Source organism: Physella acuta, unplaced genomic scaffold (genome assembly GCF_028476545.2).
Source record: "Physella acuta isolate Inbredline_101_S28 unplaced genomic scaffold, ASM2847654v3 ptg001963l, whole genome shotgun sequence".
Lineage (NCBI taxonomy): Eukaryota > Metazoa > Mollusca > Gastropoda > Physidae > Physella > Physella acuta.
The window spans coordinates 59398-83441 of NW_026733468.1; the positions used below are offsets into that span (position 1 = coordinate 59398).

General features: G+C 36.0%; 1 protein-coding gene across 1 annotated transcript; it reads right to left on the reverse strand.

Moving 5' to 3' along the window:
• Positions 1-1051: 1051 nt before the first annotated feature.
• LOC131931419 (scavenger receptor class F member 2-like) lies at positions 1052-18393 on the reverse strand. Its single transcript, XM_059288215.1, has 7 exons — positions 18192-18393; positions 17979-18041; positions 3192-3326; positions 2688-2822; positions 2154-2288; positions 1610-1744; positions 1052-1122 (listed from the first exon to the last, which is right to left on the reverse strand). Exons 1-7 carry the CDS (start codon positions 18391-18393, stop codon positions 1052-1054), a joined length of 876 nt encoding a protein of 291 aa, XP_059144198.1.
• Between the last annotated feature and the right edge of the window lie 5651 nt (positions 18394-24044).

Here is a 24044-nt window from a genome sequence, read left to right on the forward strand (position 1 = left end):
TAGTGATGTTAGTTATGTAAGCAGAGTTTCTTTCAGGCATCTATTACTGGGGAGACTGAAGAAAGTCTACTGCCCCCCCACCCCCAAATTGAAATGAAATTCATATAGAAAATATATGCTTTAACCCCGGAACATTTAGTCCGCCCCACCCCCTTCCGAAAATTTCAAGTACGCCGCCCCCGATGAAAAAAGTTCGATTGAAAGAAACACTACGTACAAGGTATTGTATCTACTCCTGTAAAATGCAGACCCGTTAAAACAACAACCAATTTCATTTATTGGAATATGTATAAATTAATAATTAAATTTGTCAAAAACTATGTTAGAAAACAAATCGATTCCTTGTTCTGGATGTTCAAACTTTCTCTTGGCAAGCGTGTCTCGACCACACACTCACCCTCGGCATTTGGGTCAGCTAGAATCTTGCTTCTTAAAACACTATCTCCGCAGATGGCGTCACACAGGCGTTTGATCTCAGTAGACTCGGGCACACAATCAGGGTCGCATTGTTGTTTGCAGTTGGGCCCGAAAATTGTGTCGATACACTCTGTGGAAGTTTAAGGGTTAAATTGGTTCTAGTTAAAGGGTTAAAGTGGTTCTAAAAGGGTTAAATTTTCCCTATATAAACATTAATAATTTTTTGAAAAACGATGACTGTTTTTAAAACAATGTTATGGAACTTTGGCTCTCTATATCTGGCTCATTTTTTTCATAAAATGGATAAATGAATCGGCTATATATATGTATATATATATATATATATATATATATATATATATATATATATATATATATATATATAACTTTTGTATAGGATATGCTCACAAATAAAATTTAAATTGCCAACTTATATATAAAAACTAGTTTATTTAACCACACTCAAAGTATGAATTCTATTAAAATAGAAACTGTAGCCTATATAGGGCCTACTGTGTAAATGCTTTAGTTGCAATAAATTAATTTAAATACTAAGTTGCAATAAATTAATTTAAATACTTAAATCTTTACAGATTTTCTTCTGGTGTAAGATCTAAAAAAAATCCTCTTTAGCTCATTCTTTATTTTGCCCTAAATATGTGTCACTGAGATCTCTATAGATAGGCTTATCTTGAGCATGAGTAACTAAACAAAGGAAGAATAAAAACTAAAGTTAACAAGTAAATTAAAATTAAACCAAAACCAATAATCTTTTTTTTTTAAATTTGAGGGATGGAAAAGAAATTTCCATTTTAAAAATAGTTAACATCTATCACTAGATGAGACACACTTGAAGCACCAGAGGCAAAACCTAAACATTCAAACAGCTAAATCGGCTAAATGATAGGCGCGAGAGTTTCAGATCGATCAAAACGACTACATTTTAAAATTAGCTAAAATGAAAAACAAAGACAATTTTTTTTTATTTAAAACTCTACAGTAAAATCCGTATAAAGACTCCGAGCATATGCTAAAAGGAAAACAGTTTCTGTGATTCTGTTTGTATCATGTTATTACTTGTATACGGATGTAGCTTAAGGCTAGCTATACGCTATGATGTAATTGTATGTGGCTTGAGAGTGCCTACATAACAAATGCATCACTTGTATAAAATACACAAAAAATAATTTACCCTGCTCACAGTAGTCTCCCCGCCATCCAGGGGGACATCTCAAACACCGGCCTGTGATGCTGTCACAGGTCTGATTATCACATTTGACGCTGCAGTTGAAGGCACATTCCTGGCCGTAGGTTCCATGTTCGCAGTCTATAAATAGGTTTCAACAATCTTGAGATTGAGTATGTTTAAACACATTTTGAGAAAGTCAAAAAAATATGTTTATCAAATTTCGAAACAGTTCTTAAGTCTGTTTATACATACTCAAGGCAATTTATGTAATCTTAAAACCGTCTAAAAATGATTAAATATATTTTGATAGAGTCAGAAAAATGTTTTAGATAGTCTTGAGACCGTCTAAACACTTTAATATGCTATATTTTTACCTTGATGAGTTTAATAATATTTTGGTATCAAACCGCTATATTAAAACATACTAATAATAATACTGGTAATACTGAAACGAAACCTAATGACGGCATACGTATCAAAACCATGATATCAGTTAAGTTAGAGAATAAAATGTTCACTTGTATAAAATACACAAAAAATAATTTACCCTGCTCACAGTAGTCTCCCCGCCATCCAGGGGGACAACTCAAACACCGGCCTGTGATGCTGTCACAGGTCTGATTCTCACATTTGACGCTGCAGTTGAAGGCACATTCCTGGCCGTAGGTTCCATGTTCGCAGTCTATAAATAGGTTTCAACAATCTTGAGATTGAGTATGTTTAAACACATTTTGAGAAAGTCAAAAAAATATGTTTATCAAATTTCGAAACAGTTCTTAAGTCTGTTTATACATACTCAAGGCAATTTATGTAATCTTAAGACCGTCTAAAAATGATTAAATATATTTTGATAGAGTCAGAAAAATGTTTTAGCTAGTCTCGAGACAGTTAATATGCTATATTTTTACCTTGATGAGTGTAATAATATTTTGGTATCAAACCGCTATATTAAAACATACTAATAATAATACTGGTAATACTGAAACGAAACCTAATGACGGCATACGTATCAAAACCATGATATCAGTTAAGTTAGAGAATAAAATGTTCACTTGTATGAAATACACAAAAAATAATTTACCCTGCTCACAGCAGTCTCCCCGCCATCCAGGCGGACAACATAAACACCGGCCTGTGATGCTGTCACAGGTCTGATTCTCACATTTGACGCTGCAGTTGAAGGCACATTCCTGGCCGTAGGTTCCTTTTTCGCATTCTATAAATTGGTTTCAACAATCTTGAGATTGAGTATGTTTAAACACATTTTGAGAAAGTCAAAAAAATATGTTTATCAAATTTCGAAACAGTTCTTAAGTATGTTTATACATACTCAAGGCAATTTACATACCAAATGCTTTACGTGTAGAAAACACACACACACATATAATATATATATATATATAAATAATATATATATATATATATATATATATATATATATATATATATATATATATATATATATATATATATATATCTACGCGACGGCTAATATCAGAGCTACATTGTTTTAAAAAATTCTTAACTTGTGTTTCAAATATCCTCAAAGTTTAGAAATAGATTCATCAAAAAAAAAAAGTTTTACCCTGCTCACAGTAGTCTCCCCGCCATCCAGGGGGACAACTCAAACACCTGCCTGTGATGCTGTGACAGGTCTGATGCTCACATTTGACGCTGCATTTCAAGTCACAATCCTGGCCGTAGGTTCCATGTTCGCAGTCTATAAATAGGTTTCAACAATCTTGAGACAGTCTAAAAGTATGGCTAAAAGATCAATCAGAAATTGTTACCTCCGCTTCGTTTCAAATCGGTTAATTCCAAATTATCTGCTCCTAACCCGACTATACGATTGTAAACATTCGGGGTGAACCACAGCTCACCTGACAGGTTGGGATGAGGGTGGTGGCTAAGCTGCGTGGTGATTATAGTCTCCGTGAAGAGAATTATATATATAGATATTTTCCATACCAATAGTACTGTCTGTTTTTATTGTTTACCTTCTATTTACTAGTACTAGCGTGCTCTTCGGGATAGAAGAAAATCTGATGATATATGTAAGAAGCGTTCTATCAATGCGTTACCAATCATGTATTATTAGACGTGTGAGCTTTTTGTTTCTAATACTGAGTTTAAATTTAAATGTTAACAATGCCTGCGCCTATATTATATATATATATATATATATATATATATATATATATATATATATATATATATATATATATATATATATATATCGGGGCACTTGTTTACCTACCGCATGAAATCATGGTGAGGTAGAACACACTGTGGTGATCGCCCAGGTTACACTACCTCAGGGGGTCCGCGTACGGTCACTGGCTGTTTAAATTTACTATAGCGCCCTGATGCTCACAAGATAACCCAGAGAGCCTAATAGCTTATTGAAATATCGCTCACGGGATACCATTGGGCATCAAATTGCGCCCTGCAGGGGCAAGTGCAAACTCGACTGGTTAAATTTATTAAACGACTATAAAGCCCTAACGTATCCATATCCGATCGTGCTTTTGAAAAAGAACGTACGCGCCATAGTGCTCTCGGGTAATCTTGTGGCACCATATCACCCCCCTGCGAGGACGCGCCTGATTCGATAAAGTCAACGATTATTGTTATTGATAAAGACACAATGTCCTTAGTGTATAGCCCTTTTTTAAACGAACGTAGGTCCTCATTTCTCACAATAGGGTTGAAGTATTAACGCTGAATATAGTAGTCTTCCTACACGCTATGATAACGGACATCAAGTGCTAAGATAGCCGATTAAGAACTCTGGGCGCCAAACCGTGTATTGACAAAAGACCCTTCCTCTTTCACAGAAAACGTCTCGAGAGTATTCTCATCAAGTATCCAAAGTTTCATGGCATTCGGATGAACGGTGTCAAACCGCATCCTATTTGTATTTTTAATACTGTATATAGAGAAAAATCGCACCCTTGCGAAATTAAAAACGTTTTTTTTTAAAGGAATCCTCACCTTTAGTGTTTTCATCTACTCCCCAAAGTTTCAAGGCGGTTGGATGATTGGTGTCAAACCGCAAACGACTTTAATTTTATATACCATGTTTATAGAATAATTGAATATCGCACTGCCGGGGTCACCACTGCGACTTTTTGAATTTAATTCTCGCAAACACCTCCCCAGGAATATTCTAAAAAACTTCCGAAAGTTTCATAAAAATAAGGTGTAGTAATGTATAAAAGACACACACACACACACAGAGATACACATACATTGCTTTATAGATAGATGAAGATATTGCTATTTCTGGTTTTACAATTGAACCCACGGATCAAAATGTGTGGATCCTATACGTTACCTTTGTAGCAAAACGCTCGTGATGAGAAGCACTCGACGCATGAGCTCTCGACATTGTTACAGGCCTCGGGTTGGCACTTACGCTGGAACTTAGAGGCACATCCTTGGTCGAAATAGGGATTGGTGCATACTAAAAACATGTACAACGTATCATTAGTAATATCAGAGTTATCAAAAAGCCCCCTATTACACTACCGCAGGCTCACCGCGTACGGCACATGGCTTCTCAATACTAACATATGTGCAATAGTGCTCACAGGATAACCCATACCGCCAATTAGCATCCTGAAACAATAATGCAGATTGCGTCATCGCTATTGTGACACAAATCAATAGGATTTTTTTCTTTAACATGTAGGAAAAAAATTATTTGAAGTGTTATAAACATCAGTTATGACTGATGCAACTTGTTAGCGGTATTAGTGGTTTTTTATTATATGCTCGATCTCAAGTTCTAATTGGTCGTCTACCCACACTAATGCATGAAAATATAGTGTATATATATATATCTATATATATATATATATATATATATATATATATATATATATATATATATATATATATAGATATATATATATATATATATATATATATATATATATATATATATATATATATATATATATATACACTACAGTATCTAACGTTAGACCACTTAGCCCCTACAAAAACCTCAATAAATAATCTACTTCTGAAGTAACAACAACTGATGTTCTTAGATCTCAACCCATTTGTGTAGCATGTTATGTAATTTATGTCAATCTTGGTTAAGCAGGGAAGTTATCAGACACATACAATTGCTACCCCCTCAAATTTTTTTACCTACATAATACCAAGCCCTCACCATAAAACTCCATCTCTTTGTAGGTAACATAGATTGCTGCTCTTAGATCTCAGCCGACAAGAGATAACATCTCTAATGTAATTTATTACCCTAAAGGCGCAGCACGGAAACAATGGTGAAATCAGTATGACTAATCTGCTTCTAAATTTAACTAACCTCAATCCAGTATCAGATACATATTATTAGACACATATTAGGTAGGACTAATTAATTTATTAAAGCCTTTTAAAACAAAAATAGTAACAACTATTAAAATTAAATTCAAGGAGCGGATTCTAGGTTTAAGTCTCGTCACACAATCTATTTCAATTTCAGATAATTTTGTTTGCTAACTAAAATAATTAGAATCTACAACTAGATTCTAGATATTTGAGACAATTATATTTTTTTTTTATTATTATGTCTATTTGTTTTTATTAATTATTGAATTATTTTGAATCGAATATAGATCTCAATGTTTTTTTTTAATTAAATTTAATTTTTCTTGTAGTTTAATTTAATTGAATAAGTAGATTTTAGATTCTGTGTCTACCTAGCGTAGCCAGTTTCGTGGACAACATGATTAGATTTTGAGCTAGATTTTATATCTTAATATTAAATAAATATTCCAATTAAATGTTATTATATTTTTTGACGTAGGTGAATGTCAAGCGTATTTGTTTTATTAACAGAAGTCTTGTGTTAATTAAAACGAAGTTTATTGTTTACTGTCCCTAACAAAAGCAAAGTGTCGAGAACATATTCGCATTTGATTTGCCGCTGCTTCACTCACGCCACTTTGATAAATATTGGCTAACAATTGACAGCGTCTACGTTCTGTTAATTGTCGATCTCTATCACCTTAGTTTCATATAACTCTTGGCTGTCGAAGTAAACGAATTCCTTTAGATCTGCAACTTCTTGTATCACAGCCTTTTACAGCACAGATTGTCATTTTGAATGTGGATCCGTAACGTCATATCAAGGACTCTATACCCGGCATGGATGTTTGTCAAATACAGACATAACCCATAAATCCAACTCTAACTTTAACCAAAAACAGTGAGTTTGCTTGTGTGTTTGCATTGTGTTTGTGCTTTTATTTGTGTTTCTATTTACGTTTGTTTTTTCTTTTGTGTTTGTGTGTGTGTTGCGTTTGTGTTTTCGTTTGTGTTTTTTTTGCATTGTATATATATATATATATATATATATATATATATATATATATATATATATATATATATATATATATATATATATATATATATATATATATACATACATATAGCTCAAATGGTTTATGTGGCTCTGTATGAGGCGTAAAGCGGACAGAGCACGGTGCCTAAAGTGTTTATTATCTAAAATAATGGTTAGAAAAATTATTATAATATGAGGTTTTGTAAAACAAGTTTCATTTCCTAAACGTATCATTTTAAATAAAGTCATGTGGAAAAAATAAAGTCAAAGAATTTGAATCATCTTTCAAAAAAAAAAATTTAAGTGTTATTTTTAATTACTTGCCTTCATTGATCACAAAAGTTTTTTAACTTATCTTTATGAAAAAATATTATATCGGGGGTGGGGGGGGGATACTTTTTATTATTGTAAATACTGGCTTTAATTTATTTTATACACAGAACGCACTGCACTGTTTACTAATTATTTTTAATCAATAACAGTTAAGAAGCCGCTACTAAATGTCCTCTATGTTTGCGGACAAGCTTGTGGTATTAAAGTTGTTCACTAAATTGAATCAGGCGTGTCCGCCGGTGCCCCGGCTATGTTCGATTTGCCGCCCTGTGTTATCTTGTAAGCGCTATGGTGCAAATGTTTATTTTAAAGAGTGCGATAGGCTGTGAATAAAAAGTGTTACTATAGTTGCACTACAAATCAAATGCAGAACATCAGTTTGGCGTCCCGACAGGGTGCAATTTAGCGCCCCGGGCATTCTCTTGAGCTCTATGGTGCCTAAGTTTGTTTTAAACTGTGCGATAGACAATGTATAAGAAGGGTTACAATGGCTATTATTTAATTCGAAACTGGTCATCCTCTAGCTCTCCGGGAATTCCCGTGATTGCTATGGCACCGACATTCGGTTTGAACTGTTTGATAGCTTACGGATAAGATGGAGTAATTTAGTTGTTTACCAAGTTGAATCAGGTGGATCAGCCGTTGCCCCGGCAGGGTGCTGTTTGGCGCCCTGGGCTATACTTTGAGCACTATGCTTTTATGTTAACATTTAAGTTTGTCTTATATTCCTGGTTACTGTTTGCGTTTAGGTTTATGTTTGTGTTTGATTTTGTGTTTGTGTTTGTGTTGGCATTTGCGCTTGCGTTTGTGTTGGCGATTGTACTTATGTTTATGTTTATGTTTTCGTTGTGTTTGTCTTTATGTTTCCGTTAGTGTTGGTGTTTGTGTTTATTTTCGTATTTGCATTTTTGTTTGGCGTTACGTTTGTGTTTGTGCTTTCGTTGTTTTTTTTTTCGTTTAGGTTTGCGTTTATTTTATGTTTGCGTTTGTTTATGTGTTTATGTTTAGTTTTTTGTTGGTTGGGGTTAGGGTTAATTAGAAAAGTAATATATTTCCTAACCCCGGACAAGGCATGGTATATTCTGTTTAATAAACACATAAATCATGGTCCTTTATATGGGAAAAAGGCATAACCCCCTCTACCCGTCAATTACCTCTGATCATTCACCCCTTCCCATCCCCCGACATCCCCCCCCGAGTAATCACCCCTTGTCAATTACCCCCGCAAAATATGACATTACTCCCCCCCCCCCCACACACACACACGGACATTGCTTTAAGTTGCAGGTAGGATTAGTGTTATGTTCATGTTCATGTTCATGTTCATGTTCATGTTCATGTTCATGTTCATGTTCATGTTCATGTTCATGTTCATGTTCATGTTCATGTTCATGTTCATGTTCATGTTCATGTTCATGTTCATGTTCATGTTCATGTTCATGTTCATGTTCATGTTCATGTTCATGTTCATGTTCATGTTCATGTTCATGTTCATGTTCATGTTCATGTTCATGTTCATGTTCATGTTCATGTTCATGTTCATGTTCATGTTCATGTTCATGTTCATGTTCATGTTCATGTTCATGTTCATGTTCATGTATATGTTCATATTCATGTTCATATTCATGTTCATGTTCATGTTCATGTTCATGTTCATGTTCATGTTCATGTTCATGTTCATGTTCATGTTCATGTTCATGTTCATGTTCATGTTCATGTTCATGTTCATGTTCATGTATATGTTCATGTTCATGTTCATGTTCATGTTCATGTTCATGTTCATGTTCATGTTCATGTTCATGTTCATGTTCATGTTCATGTTCATGTTCATGTTCATGTTCATGTTCATGTTCATGTTCATGTTCATGTTCATGTTCATGTTCATGTTCATGTTCATGTTCATGTTCATGTTCATGTTCATGTTCATGTTCATGTTCATGTTCATGTTCATGTTCATGTTCATGTTCATGTTCATGTTCATCTTCACGTTCACGTTCACGTTCACGTTCACGTTCACGTTCGTGTTCGTGTTCGAGTTCGTGTTCGTGTTCGTGTTCGTGTTCGTGTTCGTGGTTGTGGTTGTGGTTGTGGTTGTGGCTGTCGATTATACATTAAATAATTATATTTCAATTGAAATGGGATAACTTCGTAATTCTACAATTGGATGCAAATATTACTCACAATAGTTACATTCCTTATGCCAGTAAACACTGGGCACATAACATTTCTGAAGATCATCGCAATCTTTTTTCTGTAACGGGCAAGAACAGACGTGCTCACACTCCAGGCCGAAATGAAAGGGGTCACATTGGATGTCTGTTGTGGTAGACAAATAGGCAAGTTTAATGGCAAATATCTGATCATTGTCAGCAACACACACTACTCAAAGATATTGTAATTCTGATTGTAAATTAATGTTCCCCTTCCAAACTTGGCGGTGTATGACATTTCATATATAAGTATTATATAAAACTAGCCAGCGGTACCCGTTTTACGTGAATTATAGGCCTATATATTTTAAAATGGTGTACTTGTTTGAGAAAAACAATTTATGAGATAGTTATTGATCAAAACGCAATGTGCTTTACTACACGCTGAACGATATTAGTGACAAAGCAAAGAAATAACTATTTAGTTAAAAATACGACACATTTAACATAACACAGGCACACACTGGTTAAGTGACTTAAATGATTCCGTTAAAAATCTGGCTATTCAATGGTCATTATGTTGTTTTTAAGTTATGTGTATTAGTTTGAGCGATAACATTGTATATATTTCATAGCGTACGTCTTGATAAGTAGATCTATAGATCTATAGATCTAGATCTAAATCAAATTTGAATGAAGTAGTTCCTTTCTTTATAGTCTAAAATCGGAAGATTCAATGATAAAAAAAAATTAAGTTTGCTTTGATGTGTCACGATCCTTCACAACCTGCGTGGTATTATGTACACTATCATCTCAGCTATTTAGGCACCTTATAAAACATGGAGAATGAAAGACGTATTTAAAAAGCTTAATTTACGCGAACACGCCTATTCTTTCAAATTAATTTTTTTATCCCAAATTAGCCAGTTCCATAGCTAAACAGATTTCTATAAAATAATTAAGGCCTGAAATAGTTTAATAATGAAATTTATTTTTTGGAATAGATTCTAGTGTATATGGTGTCTAAATCTAGATCTTAGCTACTTAGCGTCTACGTCTAGTTTTTGCGTAGATTTGGATCTAGTCTAGATCTAGAATCTCTAGATCTAGAATCCAAATAGATTAAATACATTTTATAAATTTAGGTCGGAAAAATGTCATATCGTACGTAGATCTAAATCAAATTTGAATGAAATAGTTCATTTCTTTTTATTCTAAACTCGGCAGATGACGTCATTAGTTAATGTATAAGCATTAGTGACGTCATTGTTTCACGGGTTCTTTTTCACAACTATAAACACTTTTCCTGTTGCATAATTAAAACTGTTTTTCTACGTTCGAATATGCCTTTATTTTTTATTTGTCTTCTTTAAATAAAATGTTGGTTATACATTTAAAACATCTACCATATTATTTTCAACCAAAGTCCGTATCAAGTTCTCCATATATCGCTGAAGATTCTGATGTGATACCCTGCGAAAATACTTTGCGAACTGAGAGAGAGTGAGAGAGAGAGAGAGAGATAGAGAGAGAGAGAGAGAGAGAGAGAGAGAGAGAGAAGTGCTCACATGGGCTTTTAAATATTAAGATTTGCAGTTCTGTATCAAGTTTTAGCGATTTCTGGTGATCGGGAATGGAAATAATTCTACTTTTGGTTTTTCAAAATCCTATAACTTGAGTATTGTTTCAGATAGAATTTGAATTGTAAATAAAACATTGAATTATCTGCCATCTTTCCAATTTTGAGTAATTTCCGTTGTCTAGAAGTAGTACTTTACGCCCTTTCCGATTTCTCAAAAAATATTCCGCACTATTTTACAGACATTGTTTGCTGCTCACTTTGTGTGCAGTTTTTTTTCTACGTGTTTCTAATCTATTTTAAAAAGTTTAAGTAATTAAAAATCATGTCTATACCCAGAGTTGCCATCCCTCACTATGTTATATATGTACATTCGATAAAGTTAAGGGGAGATCACTCCCGCTTTTTCAGTTATGGAGAGATTTTTCATAACTTTTTGTTATTCCGTGATTTATTATTTCGAATTGTGTATTTACAATATTTTAGTATAAGCCGTTTACTAATACACACATAGCACCGCAATTTTCACACCATATCCCCAACAATGACCACAGTAAACACACTCAGGACACAAGAACCACAGCTGCTTACTCGCCTCCGATAACCTCAACTTCACAAAAGTGAATATGCTCGCCAGCTATAACAACACTGATTTCCAGTTCCGACACTGCTTCTGTAATGCGTAGGCCAGTTGCCTGCCTCACTCGGCTCTTATCGTAATAGCGGAAAGGGTTACTAATATTCCAACCCCAACCGGAATACTTTGCAAACTTAAAGCCTATGTTCATAATCGACGTACCTGCAATGATCGAAATAAACTTACAATTACTGGGTCTTAAACGAGAGGTTTATTTTCCAGATATTTTTCTCCTGGCTACTTGAGTAGGGGGGGGGGGGCTTAAATTTATTGGGGAAGGTTGAAAGGGATTAAATTATATATTTTCTTTATATAACTTCTATTTCGTTCACAGGGAGCGAGAGACGGTGAACTTCATTTGGGGGTGGGGCATATACCTCCCCCCCCCCTTCAAAGATGCCTCAGGGGATATAGGTGTGCTTTATATGAAATTATGTTTTTAAAGAAAGATTATATAACCTAAATGCCGTAGAGGACAAAGTTGTGTATATAGTAGAAAATCTCATCTTTATTGATGCATGTGATGAGATTTGTATAAACAATAGCTAAATATGTTCCCTGTGATGGACCAGATTCTGTCTAATAAAAGAGAAATCTAAACTTTTTGGCTGCGAATGAAGTAATGTTTTGAAACATGTTCTATTTTGCTGTAACGAATTACTTTCTGGATCGTTGGTGTAGATGATGATGCTATTTATATAAGACGGTCTAGCGAAGGAAACCCTCCAGCTCCTAGATTTCAAACAATTGGAGTTGCTTCTATCCCCATCCACGGTGATAGGGTCTGTTGCCTGCTGTTTTAGAGCCAGGTTTCTTCCTATGGTCAGCACATATGGAATAAACAAGTTCTAAAAGTTAGGTTTGGATTGAAATGAAGATCAAAGTTAAGTTTAAGTTTAGTTTTTTAATTTGTTAATTAATATTATAGTGCAAATTCAAAATGTTCTCTGTTTTCATAAGAGGAAAAGGAAGTACAAAAGGAAAATAAAGCACATAAAAAGAAAAATATCAGTAAATGTAATAGACATATTCAATAACAGACGTAAAATAAAAATGTATACATAATTAAAGTAAGCTATAGCTTGATCTACTTTTAACCGTCGTCATGGTAATGATGGCCGCGGGGAATGATAACACCGAGGTTCCGTCAGTGGCGGAACTAGAAATAAAGGGCCACCCCGCAAAAATTTTTTTTAGGCCCCCTCATATTTATATATATATATATATATATATATATATATATATATATATATATATATATATATATATATATATATATATATATATATATAATATGTGTGTGTGTATAAAATCATATATAACATTGATACAATTTACAACATGTCATGTGTGTAAGTGCATTAGTGTGTTTTGAAAATCTGTTTTATTTTATCTCTGCTGTAGGACCTCTTAACCGCCCGCCTCTCACTATTCGGCAAAGACATAATTTTTTTCATAAATATTATTGAAAGGTTGAAGGGGATGGAAATCGAATGTTTGAGGGGGGGGGGGGTGCAAATCTAAAGTTTGAGGGGGGGGGGAGGGGGGGGTACAAATCGAAAGTTTTGTCCCCGGGTGACGGGAAGGGTTGCTACGCCTCTGGAAGGAGTTTGTCGATTTAAAATAGGTGGTGCCCGCCACTCTACCGATATTTTAGAATGTGCTCTAGAGTAAAAAAAGGTTGGTAACCCCTGCTCTAGTCGGTCACAAGAATATAAAACATGAAAGCTTTGTATAAGTAAGGGTGTCTCGTGTTATGTTTATTTTTATGTTTTTTCGTACTTATATTATTCATTTTAAATACATTTTCTTTTTATACAATGTCATTCTTCAGTAAGTACTTTATTAAAAAAAATAACAAGAGAAGTAATTGTTTTTTTATTTGTTTAGTACAAATCTATTGAAAGGAGCTTAAGAGCACTCCATTTGGTTCATTAATAAAGGGAAATAAGTCATGGAAGTGGTTTGAACGTTTGCTTACCTATGATAAGTTTGTAGGAGAAAGAGGTCTCGGCTTTCAAAGTGGTTTAAAAACAAAGGGAAAAAGAATATACAATAGCGCCGGGTGCGTCTATACAATAAAGATAATCCAACCTCAGCTACGGTAATCTTTTTACAAAACAACCATCAAGTCAAAAATGAAAGAAAATTAAGTATTTTTAACTATAAAAAATGTATTTATGGTCGGCTGTTGGTCCCCTAAATGGCGTGGGGGCCCCCGCATTGCGGGGTCTGGCGGCACTGTAGTTCCGCCCCTGGGTTCCGTTTTTACAATATTCTATGGTTAATTTTAAATGCTCATACTTGTAATCGTTACTTTTGCGTGTTTTGGGCGAGACATCTTGTTTTAACAATAGGCAAATAGTGTTTGATGTGAAGTAGCCTTTTATACAATTTTTGGCCATCGCGCAGAACATAAGGTAAAAATAACTTTGATTTCCGTATTTAATACTATTTTGAAAATACACCAACTTATTATAACATATAAAACATTATATATTACGTCTTATTAAACAAATTTCATTAATTTAAAACATTGAAAAAAATGAATGTCAAGAACACTAGCAGACAGCACATTTGGGCAGATCGGTCAATCGCGTCCTAACAACATTTCTTGAAAATTAACCAACCGTATCAGTCATAGCACCGTAGCCATTTATTAACAAACTCTTTTTTTATCATTTTCTAAATCTCTATAATAAAAATTGGGTAACCGGACAAATGATCCCAGGACAAATTATCTCAGACAAAATATCTCACGGACAAAAGATACCAGGACAAAAAAATTCAGGACAAATGATATCATGGACAAATGATCTCAGACAAAATATCTCAGAAAAAATATCTCACAGCAAAATTGTAATAGTTAATTGGATGATTTCAGTTGATCTGCACATTTTTATTGACTGTCATATGGTATCGTTTACTATATTTAATATTGTTTATAGGTCTATATAATAGTTTTTAAAAAATATTTGCAGCATAAATGTGTCGTATTGCATTAAACATGTTAAAATTCAGATTACTAATATAGTATGTGAAGATTAAAGAAATTTTCCGATAGCCAGCTTAGGTGGGCTTGCCAAACATGAGACAATCCTACCACGTCAAGTGGACAAAACTAGATCAAAGGGAATTAAATAACAATAAAGACACACCTTTGTAACAAGGTGGCCGCCCGCTTTGATGGCAGAGACATAACTTAAGGCACGGGTTCCCAAACTGAGGGTCGCGAAGGGCTTTCTGGGAGATCGCCAACTGGTAGACTAAACCCTAGCATTGAAAAAAACACGTAAATATCTAGAAGAGTATCTGAAATTCGGCTTTACTAACATCAGTGAAAATGGAATAGAGATGAAGCAATGCCTTCTGTATGAAGTTGTTCTCAGTCATGAGTTTATGAAATCTTCAAAACTAAAACGTCATTTGAGACGAGTCGTTCGGAACACACCAAAAAAGATATGGAGTTTTTTCATCGGCATGAAGCTAGTTGCAATCGTCAGAGACTTAATCGAACAGGAAGTTTTTACCAAAGAAACACAGCATTAATGCAAGCTACAAATGAAGTCGCGATAGAAAATGCAAAGCAAAAAAAAAAAAAAAACACAATAGAAGAAAATCTCATCAAACCCTGCATGTTGAAGATAGTGAAGTTAATTCTTGGGGATTCCAGTGCAGTAAAGATGCAACATACATCTCTGCCTAATAATACTATTCAGCGGCTTATAGCAGATGGGTTAAAACGGATGTGGGCGTTTTTACGGATGGTGTGCCATCTACGTTCAGGTCAAAAACGGGCTTTCAGAAAACAGAAAAGATTTAGCTCCCTAACCACTGTCCTTGCCATCATGACTCCATTGCTAGTAAAAGTCGTAAATTATATTAAATCTGGAGCCTTCAACGAACTGAGCAAAGACATGAATAAAGATCACGAGGTTCTGCTTTTCTACACTACAGTACGCTGGCTGTCAAACGGAATGTTGTGAATCGTGTTTTTGAATTGAAATCTGAAATCATATTGTTCTTGGAAGCGCAAAGGAAACAAGACCTTTTGGTATGCTTAAAACGACATAGAGTGGTTGGAGAGAGTATGATACCTTGCTGCAAAATCGGCGAAGAAAATAAATCTTGACAATATTGTAAATTTGAGAAACTATGCACTGTGCTAGATGAATTTGATTGTGAGATAATTAAAATATTGAAAGAAGCGATTTCTGGGCATCTTAAATCTCTTGAAACCAAAATACAGCGCTATTTCTCTGAGCTGAAAAATGAAGAATCTGCATTGACGCACTACCCATTCTGTTCTTCCCTTGATGTTGCCAGCATTCCAGATGAATTACAAGATACATTCTTTGATTTGCAGAATGATTTCGCGTAAGATGAAAAAATGTTCACAGAATTTTGGTGTAGTATTCACCATTCATACCCAAACGTAAAATTGATTGACTTTTCGAGAATAGATTTTCAACACTATTCTCCGATTATAAAAAAAATTAAGAAATAAAGTGAATGTTGATAATGACATAGGTTGGCGTTAATAAAAACTTAACCTCGCATGTTTGGTAAATAGCATGCAGTTTTAATCATGGTATTAAAACAGTTATCAAGAGTAGTTCATATTGAAAGTCTACTAGAAAATCTTATTTTAGTGCTTATTAATTTCCATACTAATTTCGGCTTTTTAATTCTATGGGGGTCGCGGGTCACTTACTTTTTATAAAAGTGGTTCGCCAGTCGAAAAAGTTTGGAAACCACTGCCTTAAGGGAACGAAATCCACACTCCATGAACAACACAACTAACATCTAAAGTCAATAGTTATGCGTCGGTCACACCTTAGTGATTAGGTGACAAAAGCTTATTTAAGACGAACATCGGTCAACTCGGAGCTAAGTTTGTCGTAGTGTGCATGCAAACAAAGCAGTATTAGTGGTGATTACTCAGCTATGGCCTCTATCGTTACCTCGCAGAAAGGGTAGAGGACATTCGCTTCTGGTGATTTATGTTTATAAAAGCCAGAAGTGGAACAGCAGGCAAAGTGATTTGGAAATGTGAAGATAGAATATGTAAAGCAAGAGTTCATACAATACGTGATCACATAGTATTGGAGAGGTGTGATCATAACGATGTACCTGCCGGCATAGAAACGTAAGCGTTTCGTTTGTGTTCATGATGCAATAAAAACAATAATTTAACGTTACAAACCTAAAGACCCATTCACATTTTTGAAAAATATTTCGCGTGTTTTGAACATTAATGTTGTATGTTTGTTTTATACATTATCATTTATTATACATTTCAGGAATAGGTTAGTTTTAATTTTTACTTTTTTAAATCAAATGCTATTAGAAGGATTAAGTTTAATAAATGTTTTGATGCTTTGTTAAGTTTAACAGATTCATTTTACTCACAATTATTACGCGTAAACATAAATAAAAACATATTGACAGTCAATAAAAAAAAGTTCAAATCAACTAAAATCATCGTACATACTTTTAAAATTTTGCTGTGAGATATTTTGTCTGAGATATTTTGTCTGAGATTATTTGATAATAATATCATTTGTCCTTATATATTTTGTCCTAGTATCTTTCGTCCGTGAGATCATTTGTCCTGAGATCATTTGTCCGTGAGATATTTTGTCTGAGATATTTTGTCTGAGATCATTTGTCCTGAGATCATTTGTCCGTGAGATATTTTGTCTGAGAACATTTGTCCTGAGATTATTTGTCATGGAACCGGTCGAATTCGTGCTTTCAGATTAAAAAGTAAAAGATCTAGCTCCGAAATTAACGGGAATCGACACAGTTCACCATTAGGCCCCAGTCAGGAAGTTTCTTCCTCCTCTCTTACAAAAACTACGATAATAAACATCGCTCATTACGTTCAATCTGGAGCCTTTGAAAGCCATCTGTTTAACCCATTAACGCCGACTGTCGCGAAAACGCGACAAACCGATTTTGCGCTTAGCATAAATTATACGCATACTATTATCCTACTTCTGCCGGTACCTTTACTAATATTTAAGAAAAGACCCACAAACCATTGCATTACTATTGAGTACCCACATCAGTGGCATTCTACTGGCATTTAATACAGTGTTATTGAGTACCCACATCTTCAGCACTGAGTACCAACATCAATGACACTGTACACCCACAGATTCTCCACAAAGTAGGCTACCCACAGCAGTGATACTGAGTACCCACTGCTAAGGCTAAGTACCCACAGCAATGTAATCGATTGCCAACGACGCCAGCACTGAGTACCTATAGCAGTGTCAGCAAGAACCGACTGCAGTAACACTGAGTACCCACAGCTTCAACACTCAGTAAACTTCTTAAATACCATTCAATCTGGAGCCTTTGAAAGACGTCTGTTTAAAAAGTAGTACAAAAATATGGATTCTGTATTTTGTTTAATAAATACATGCTCATCCAATTGTGATGTGGCATGTACCTTCTATACTCTCATGTGGCATGTGTTAGGTCAGAATTCCACAAACATACATTCACTAGATATTTACAGGGTACACTGTTTGCATGTTCCTGTATGAAGCTGTTCTGGTACCCGCTGTTCCTGTATTGCATGTTCCTGTATGAAGCTGTTCTGGTACCCGCTGTTACTGTATTGCATGTTCCTGTATGAAGCTGTTCTGGTACCCGCTGTTCCTGTATTGCATGTTCCTGTATGAAGCTGTTCTGGTACCCGCTGTTACTGTATTGCATGTTCCTGTATGAAGCTGTTCTGGTACCAGCTGTTCCTGTATTGCATGTTCCTGTATGAAGCTGTTCTGCTACCCGCTGTTACTGTATTGCATGTTCCTGTATGAAGCTGTTCTGGTACCCGCTGTTCTTGTATTGCATTTTCCTGTATGAAGCTGTTCTGGTACCCGCTGTTCTTGTATTGTATGTTCCTGTAAACTAAACTGTGCTGTGCAACGAGCTCCCGTAACAACTGTTCCCGCAAGACGCTATCCGTTTAAGAAGTTGTTCCTGCAACAGACGTCCTTAAACAACGTTCCCATACGAAGTGTCCCTTGGCCAGTCTAGCAAGTCACGAAGTGAGCCGTGTGAAGACTACGCTGATGTCTACCCAACTCATCGTTGATGTCCTTTAGTCTACCAACCCAGAAGCCCAGTGTATTTTGTGTGTGAGCGTGTGAAGGTGCAGCAGCCTGCTGATATATTGGACCAGCACTCCTGACCTACAATCACACTCTGGGGTAAGTGCCTTTTGTATCAGCCCTCGTGCGGTGCTCTCGGCAAGCAATGACTCTGGTTTTCTTCTACCATTGGGTTTAGATATACCCGCGTGAAATTCTCTATAGTCGTAGAGGTTAAGTAAACTTACTGAGTTGCCATTACTGGGGTTTCTTGGTTATTACTTGGCAATGGGACAGAAGTATAAAATTTGCCAAGAGAGTAAACTACTAGAGTGGGCTGAAAATAAACTAGCAGAAGCAGAAGAAAAACATAGAGAGGAAACAAAACTAAATATAGAGTTAGTCGAACGAGAGGCTAAGAGAGCTTTAGAAAAACTAAGAATAGAATCAGAAGAAATGTTTTAATTAAAAACCCTCGAATTGGAGCAACAAAGTTTGGGTAACCAACGGGTAGTTGAACAAACAAAATCATATGTCCCACGTCTTAAGCTGATTAGCTTAAAAAGTAACGGTGGTCCAATGGACATGGAGGTAGTGATAGATATTTTTGAAAAAGAAGCTAGAGAGGTAGGGTTAGATCAAAGATATTGGTGCCATGAGTTCAGGAAAGTTCTGTTAGACAGAGGCTGTGATGCCTGGTTAACTGAGCTAGGAGCAGAAGAAGACTACACCAAATTAAAACGAGAATTTCTGAAACATTTTGGACTGACAGAGTCAGGCTACAGCAATAGGTTTAACTCATCCAAACCCAACTCTGAGGACAAACCAGGAAGCTACATTAGGAGAACTAGACATTGTTTGAAGAGATGGGTCGAACTAAGCGGGATAGAGAAAACTTATGACGGTCTGTTTGATCTGATTCTTAAAGACAAAATCTTAAGGACAGTAAGTGACCCTAGGACTGTTGACGAGGTGGAGAAACAGTGTGACAACTATTTCGCTATATTCCCGACGAAACAGCTAGGCGACTCTCCAGATGCACCGACAGAACTTATAGCTACAATAGCAGAACCAATGCATCAAAAGATGACCGACGTCTTAGTAGATCAAATTCTCCGCACTCTAGACACAGCTATAGACACAACACACGTAGCTCGAAATCACCGCAACTCTGGACCTCGCCTATCACACTTCACAAGATATAGACAGAATTCTGACTCAGACAGTGATAGTTATGTCCAGTCACCGGGTCCATCTCGACAAACTACACGGACTTATAACAACTCGCCTCGACCACAAACTAAATGTTTTTCATGCGGCCTAAAGGGCCATATAGCAGCTGATTGTAATGTCGATACCGAGCGGACACAACGACAGGGGCGTAATAATTCACCTAATGTGGATAAGAGCAGAAACAAACAGAAGAAGGTCAGTTTTAGAAGCAAAAAAAGATGACTAGTCCCGGAGTTTAGTGGAGAGTGCGAGGATTGCGATCAGTGTATCAACCACATGAAGTTTACCTTGCCAATATGGAACATAGTTAGCGATCTGTGGGAAAAACATTGCAAGGGAAAACTACCGATCGTCTCAGGGAACCAGACAGTTACTGTTTTGCGCGACACTGGTTCTGTAGTCATAGCGTGTAGGAAAAAGTGGACAGAAGTAGATGGAATCGTGGTAGGATGACGATTAAGACAGCCAACGGTGACAGCAAGAGAGTGCCTAGAGCGTTGGTGAGCATTGAAACTCCTTATCTTACTGGAGAGATTCTAGCCGTCCTCAAAAATTGTTGGAAGTCTGCAAAAAAGGGCAATAAGAAGTATACAATTGTAGACGGTTTGTTGTTCAAAGTCGTCGGACACAGTAGAGGGGAAGATCAAATTCGTTTAGTCGTTCTATCAGCACTTAGAGATACTGTGTTAAAACTAGGCCACGACACACCCATGGCCGGCCACATGGGGTTGGCTAGAACCAAAGCCCGGATCTTCTCAGAGTTTAGATGGCCAGGCGCAGCTGGAGACATAAGAAAGTACTGCTACAGTTGTGACACATGCCAGAAAGGCAAGAAGAATATCGGCATAAAGCGCCGCTAGGTAGATCACAAGTGGTTGGACAACCATTTGCCAAGTTAGCTATTGATATTGTAGGACGATTAAGGCTTACACAGAAGAGAAATGGGTTTATCCTAACGGCTATAGATCTACGTACACGATGGCCTGAAGCGGTACCTCTTAAAAGTATAACTGCATCGGAGGTTCAAGATGCTCTGGTCTCAATTTTTACTACAATGGGATTCCCTGAAGTTATTTTGTCGGATAATGGGTCCCAATTTACGTCAGAAATTTTCAACAAGGTTTCGAAGCTGCTAGGTATTAAACTGGGGAAGTTGAAAGATAGAATGGTACTTTCAAGGAAATGCGGAGAAAAATCACAGCAGATAGACAGGAAGACTGGGACGAATTTATACCGGCAGCTCTGCTTGCCTACAGGGAAGTCCCAAATGAAATCACTGGCTATTCACCCTTCGAACTCATGTTCGGTAGAAAAGTCGGTAGAAAAGTTAGTGGACCTATGAACATACTCAGGTCCATTTTTACAGGCGAAGGAACTAGTGACTGTAAGACTAGGTTAGCATATGGCTACTTACTTGACTTAAAACAAACATTACAGCCAGCGTGTAGGCACGCTACGAGAAAGACAGAAATGAGTAAAGATAAATACAAAGAGTAATATGACAAATCAACAAAAGTAAAAGACATTAGAATTGGCGACCATGTGCTGGTCCTAAAGCCTCAACTGCTAAACAAGTTAGAGCAGCTTAGATGTGCAGGGCCTTACGAAGTTGTTAACAAAAACTCAGACCTAGACGATGTTGTTAGAATCGGTGAGAGGACTAAAGTCTTCCACGTAAACCGGATCATACTGTATCACCACAGGAATAATTCAGATACGTCCAAAACACATCCCATGCTAGCGGCCGTATCAGGTGATATCGAAGAAGAAGAAGAGGAGCCTGAGTGGGGCAATGATCCGCAACCGGGTGTCCCACCGGTTAGGATTAGAACGCCTGACGTGACAGAACCCACCGACCTAACCACATTTCAAATTAACGGAAAACTCTCCGAGTCGCAACGTACAGACCTACATCGTCTGATCCATGAGTTCAAAGATGTTATTAGTAATATACCAGGTAGAACAAACTTAGTTGAACACAACATTGAGTTAAGTGACTTTAAACCCATTCGGATGAAACCCTATTCTATTCCCTACGCACGCAGAGAAATAATGAGAGCAGAAATTGAAGAAATTGGAAAGATTATGGATTATAGAAAAGTCAAACTCAGACTATAGCGCTCCAGTAGTTTTGGTCAAAAAGAAAGATGGGTCTGCCCGATTTTGTGTTGACTACCGCAGGCTGAACGCCGTCACCATATATGACGCTGAGCCTATCCCAGACCAAGAGGAGCTATTTGCCAAGTTGAATAGTGCTAAATATTTTACTAAATTAGACCTGACCAAAGGCTACTGGCAAATACCCCTCAACGATAAAAGCAAGAAGCTTACAGCATTCTCTACACCCTGGGGACTTTACCATTTTAATTATCTCCCTTTTGGTCTGTCTACCGCTCCTGCAAGCTTCGCCAGATTAATGCGTTTAGTTCTGAAAGGCTTAGAGAACGTAGTCTCATTCTTTGACGACATATGCATTTATAGTGACAGCTGGGGGGAACACGTTAAAAGCTTAGAGGCAGTATTTAGGAGATTAAGGGAAGCGGGATTAACTGTAAAACCGTCAAAAATAGAACTAGGATTTGAACAGGTAAGTTTCCTCGGTCATATAGTGGGAAGTGGAGTAATGGCACCTCAGAGAAGTAAAATAGATAAAATTCTAAACATTGCCATCCCAAGAACTAAGAGACAAGTGATACAACTTGTAGGCCTTATTAGCTATTACTCCAAATTTATCCCCAACTTCAGCAATCTTAAGGCGGTGCTGACTGACCTTTTGGCGAGGGATAAACCAGAGAGAGTTGCTTGGACAGAGGAGTGCAACAGGGCTCTTGGGCTGATACAGGAGCATTTAAACTTAGAGCCTGTCCTTGTCCTGACCGATATTAACCAGCCGTTCATACTCAGGATGGACGCCTCAGCACGCGGCATAGGCGCAGTGCTACTGCAGGCTAAAGATGTGGTGCTGCGGCCCGTCAAATATGTCAGCAGGAAGTTGCTACCGCGTGAGACGAGGTACTCAACAATTGAGAGGGAATGTTTGGCCATTATCTGGGCAGTGGGGAAGTTAGCACTGTACTTAAACAACGTACACTTTACACGCCAAGCGGACCAACGAGCTTTGAAGTATTTAAACAACTGTAGTTACATCAACTCTAGATTAACTCGATGGTCTCTATTGTTACAAGAATTTAAGTTTACTATAGAGCATATACCAGGCAAAGAGAATATAGTAGCGGACATGCTATCAAGGGAATAGAGAGAAAGAGTGATAGATGGTGGATTTTGAAAGTGTGAGTGCTAGACTCGCTATGTATTGTCACTAATTAGAATAGAAACAAAAAGTACACTTGAAATTTTATAATCGTTCTAATTGGCTCCAACGAAGTTTAATTTTGCGTGAATGAGTGAGCGCGTGAGTTATTGAACGTGGGTTGCAATATATATATATATATATATATATATATATATATATATATATATATATATATATATATATATATATATATATATATATATATATATATATATATATATAGATATATATAGATATATATAAATATATATAGATATATATAGATATATATAGATATATATATATAAATATAAATATATATATATATATATATATATATATATATATATATATATATATTTTTTTTTTTTTTTTTTTTTTTTTTTTTTTTTTTTTTTTTTACTTGTTTTCATCAAATGAGCTAATTGCTGTTGTAGATTCTGTATTAAGCTTTGCTTTTTTTTTTTTTTTTTTTTACTTTCTCGTATATACGTAGTATAGAGAAAGTATTGTAATCGTGCAAAAAAAAATCTCGACGTTTTACACCTCACTGATACGGAAAAACATAATTTTGCAATCTTGTCCGTATGTCTGTGTGTGTGTCTGTGTGTGTGTCTGTGTGTGTGTCTGTGTGTCTGTGTGTCCGTGTGTAAACACGATAACTTGAGTACCGTTACAACTAGGTTGATGAAATTTCATATATGAGTATTATATCAAAATCGTAGATCCGTATCAACTTTTGAGCGATT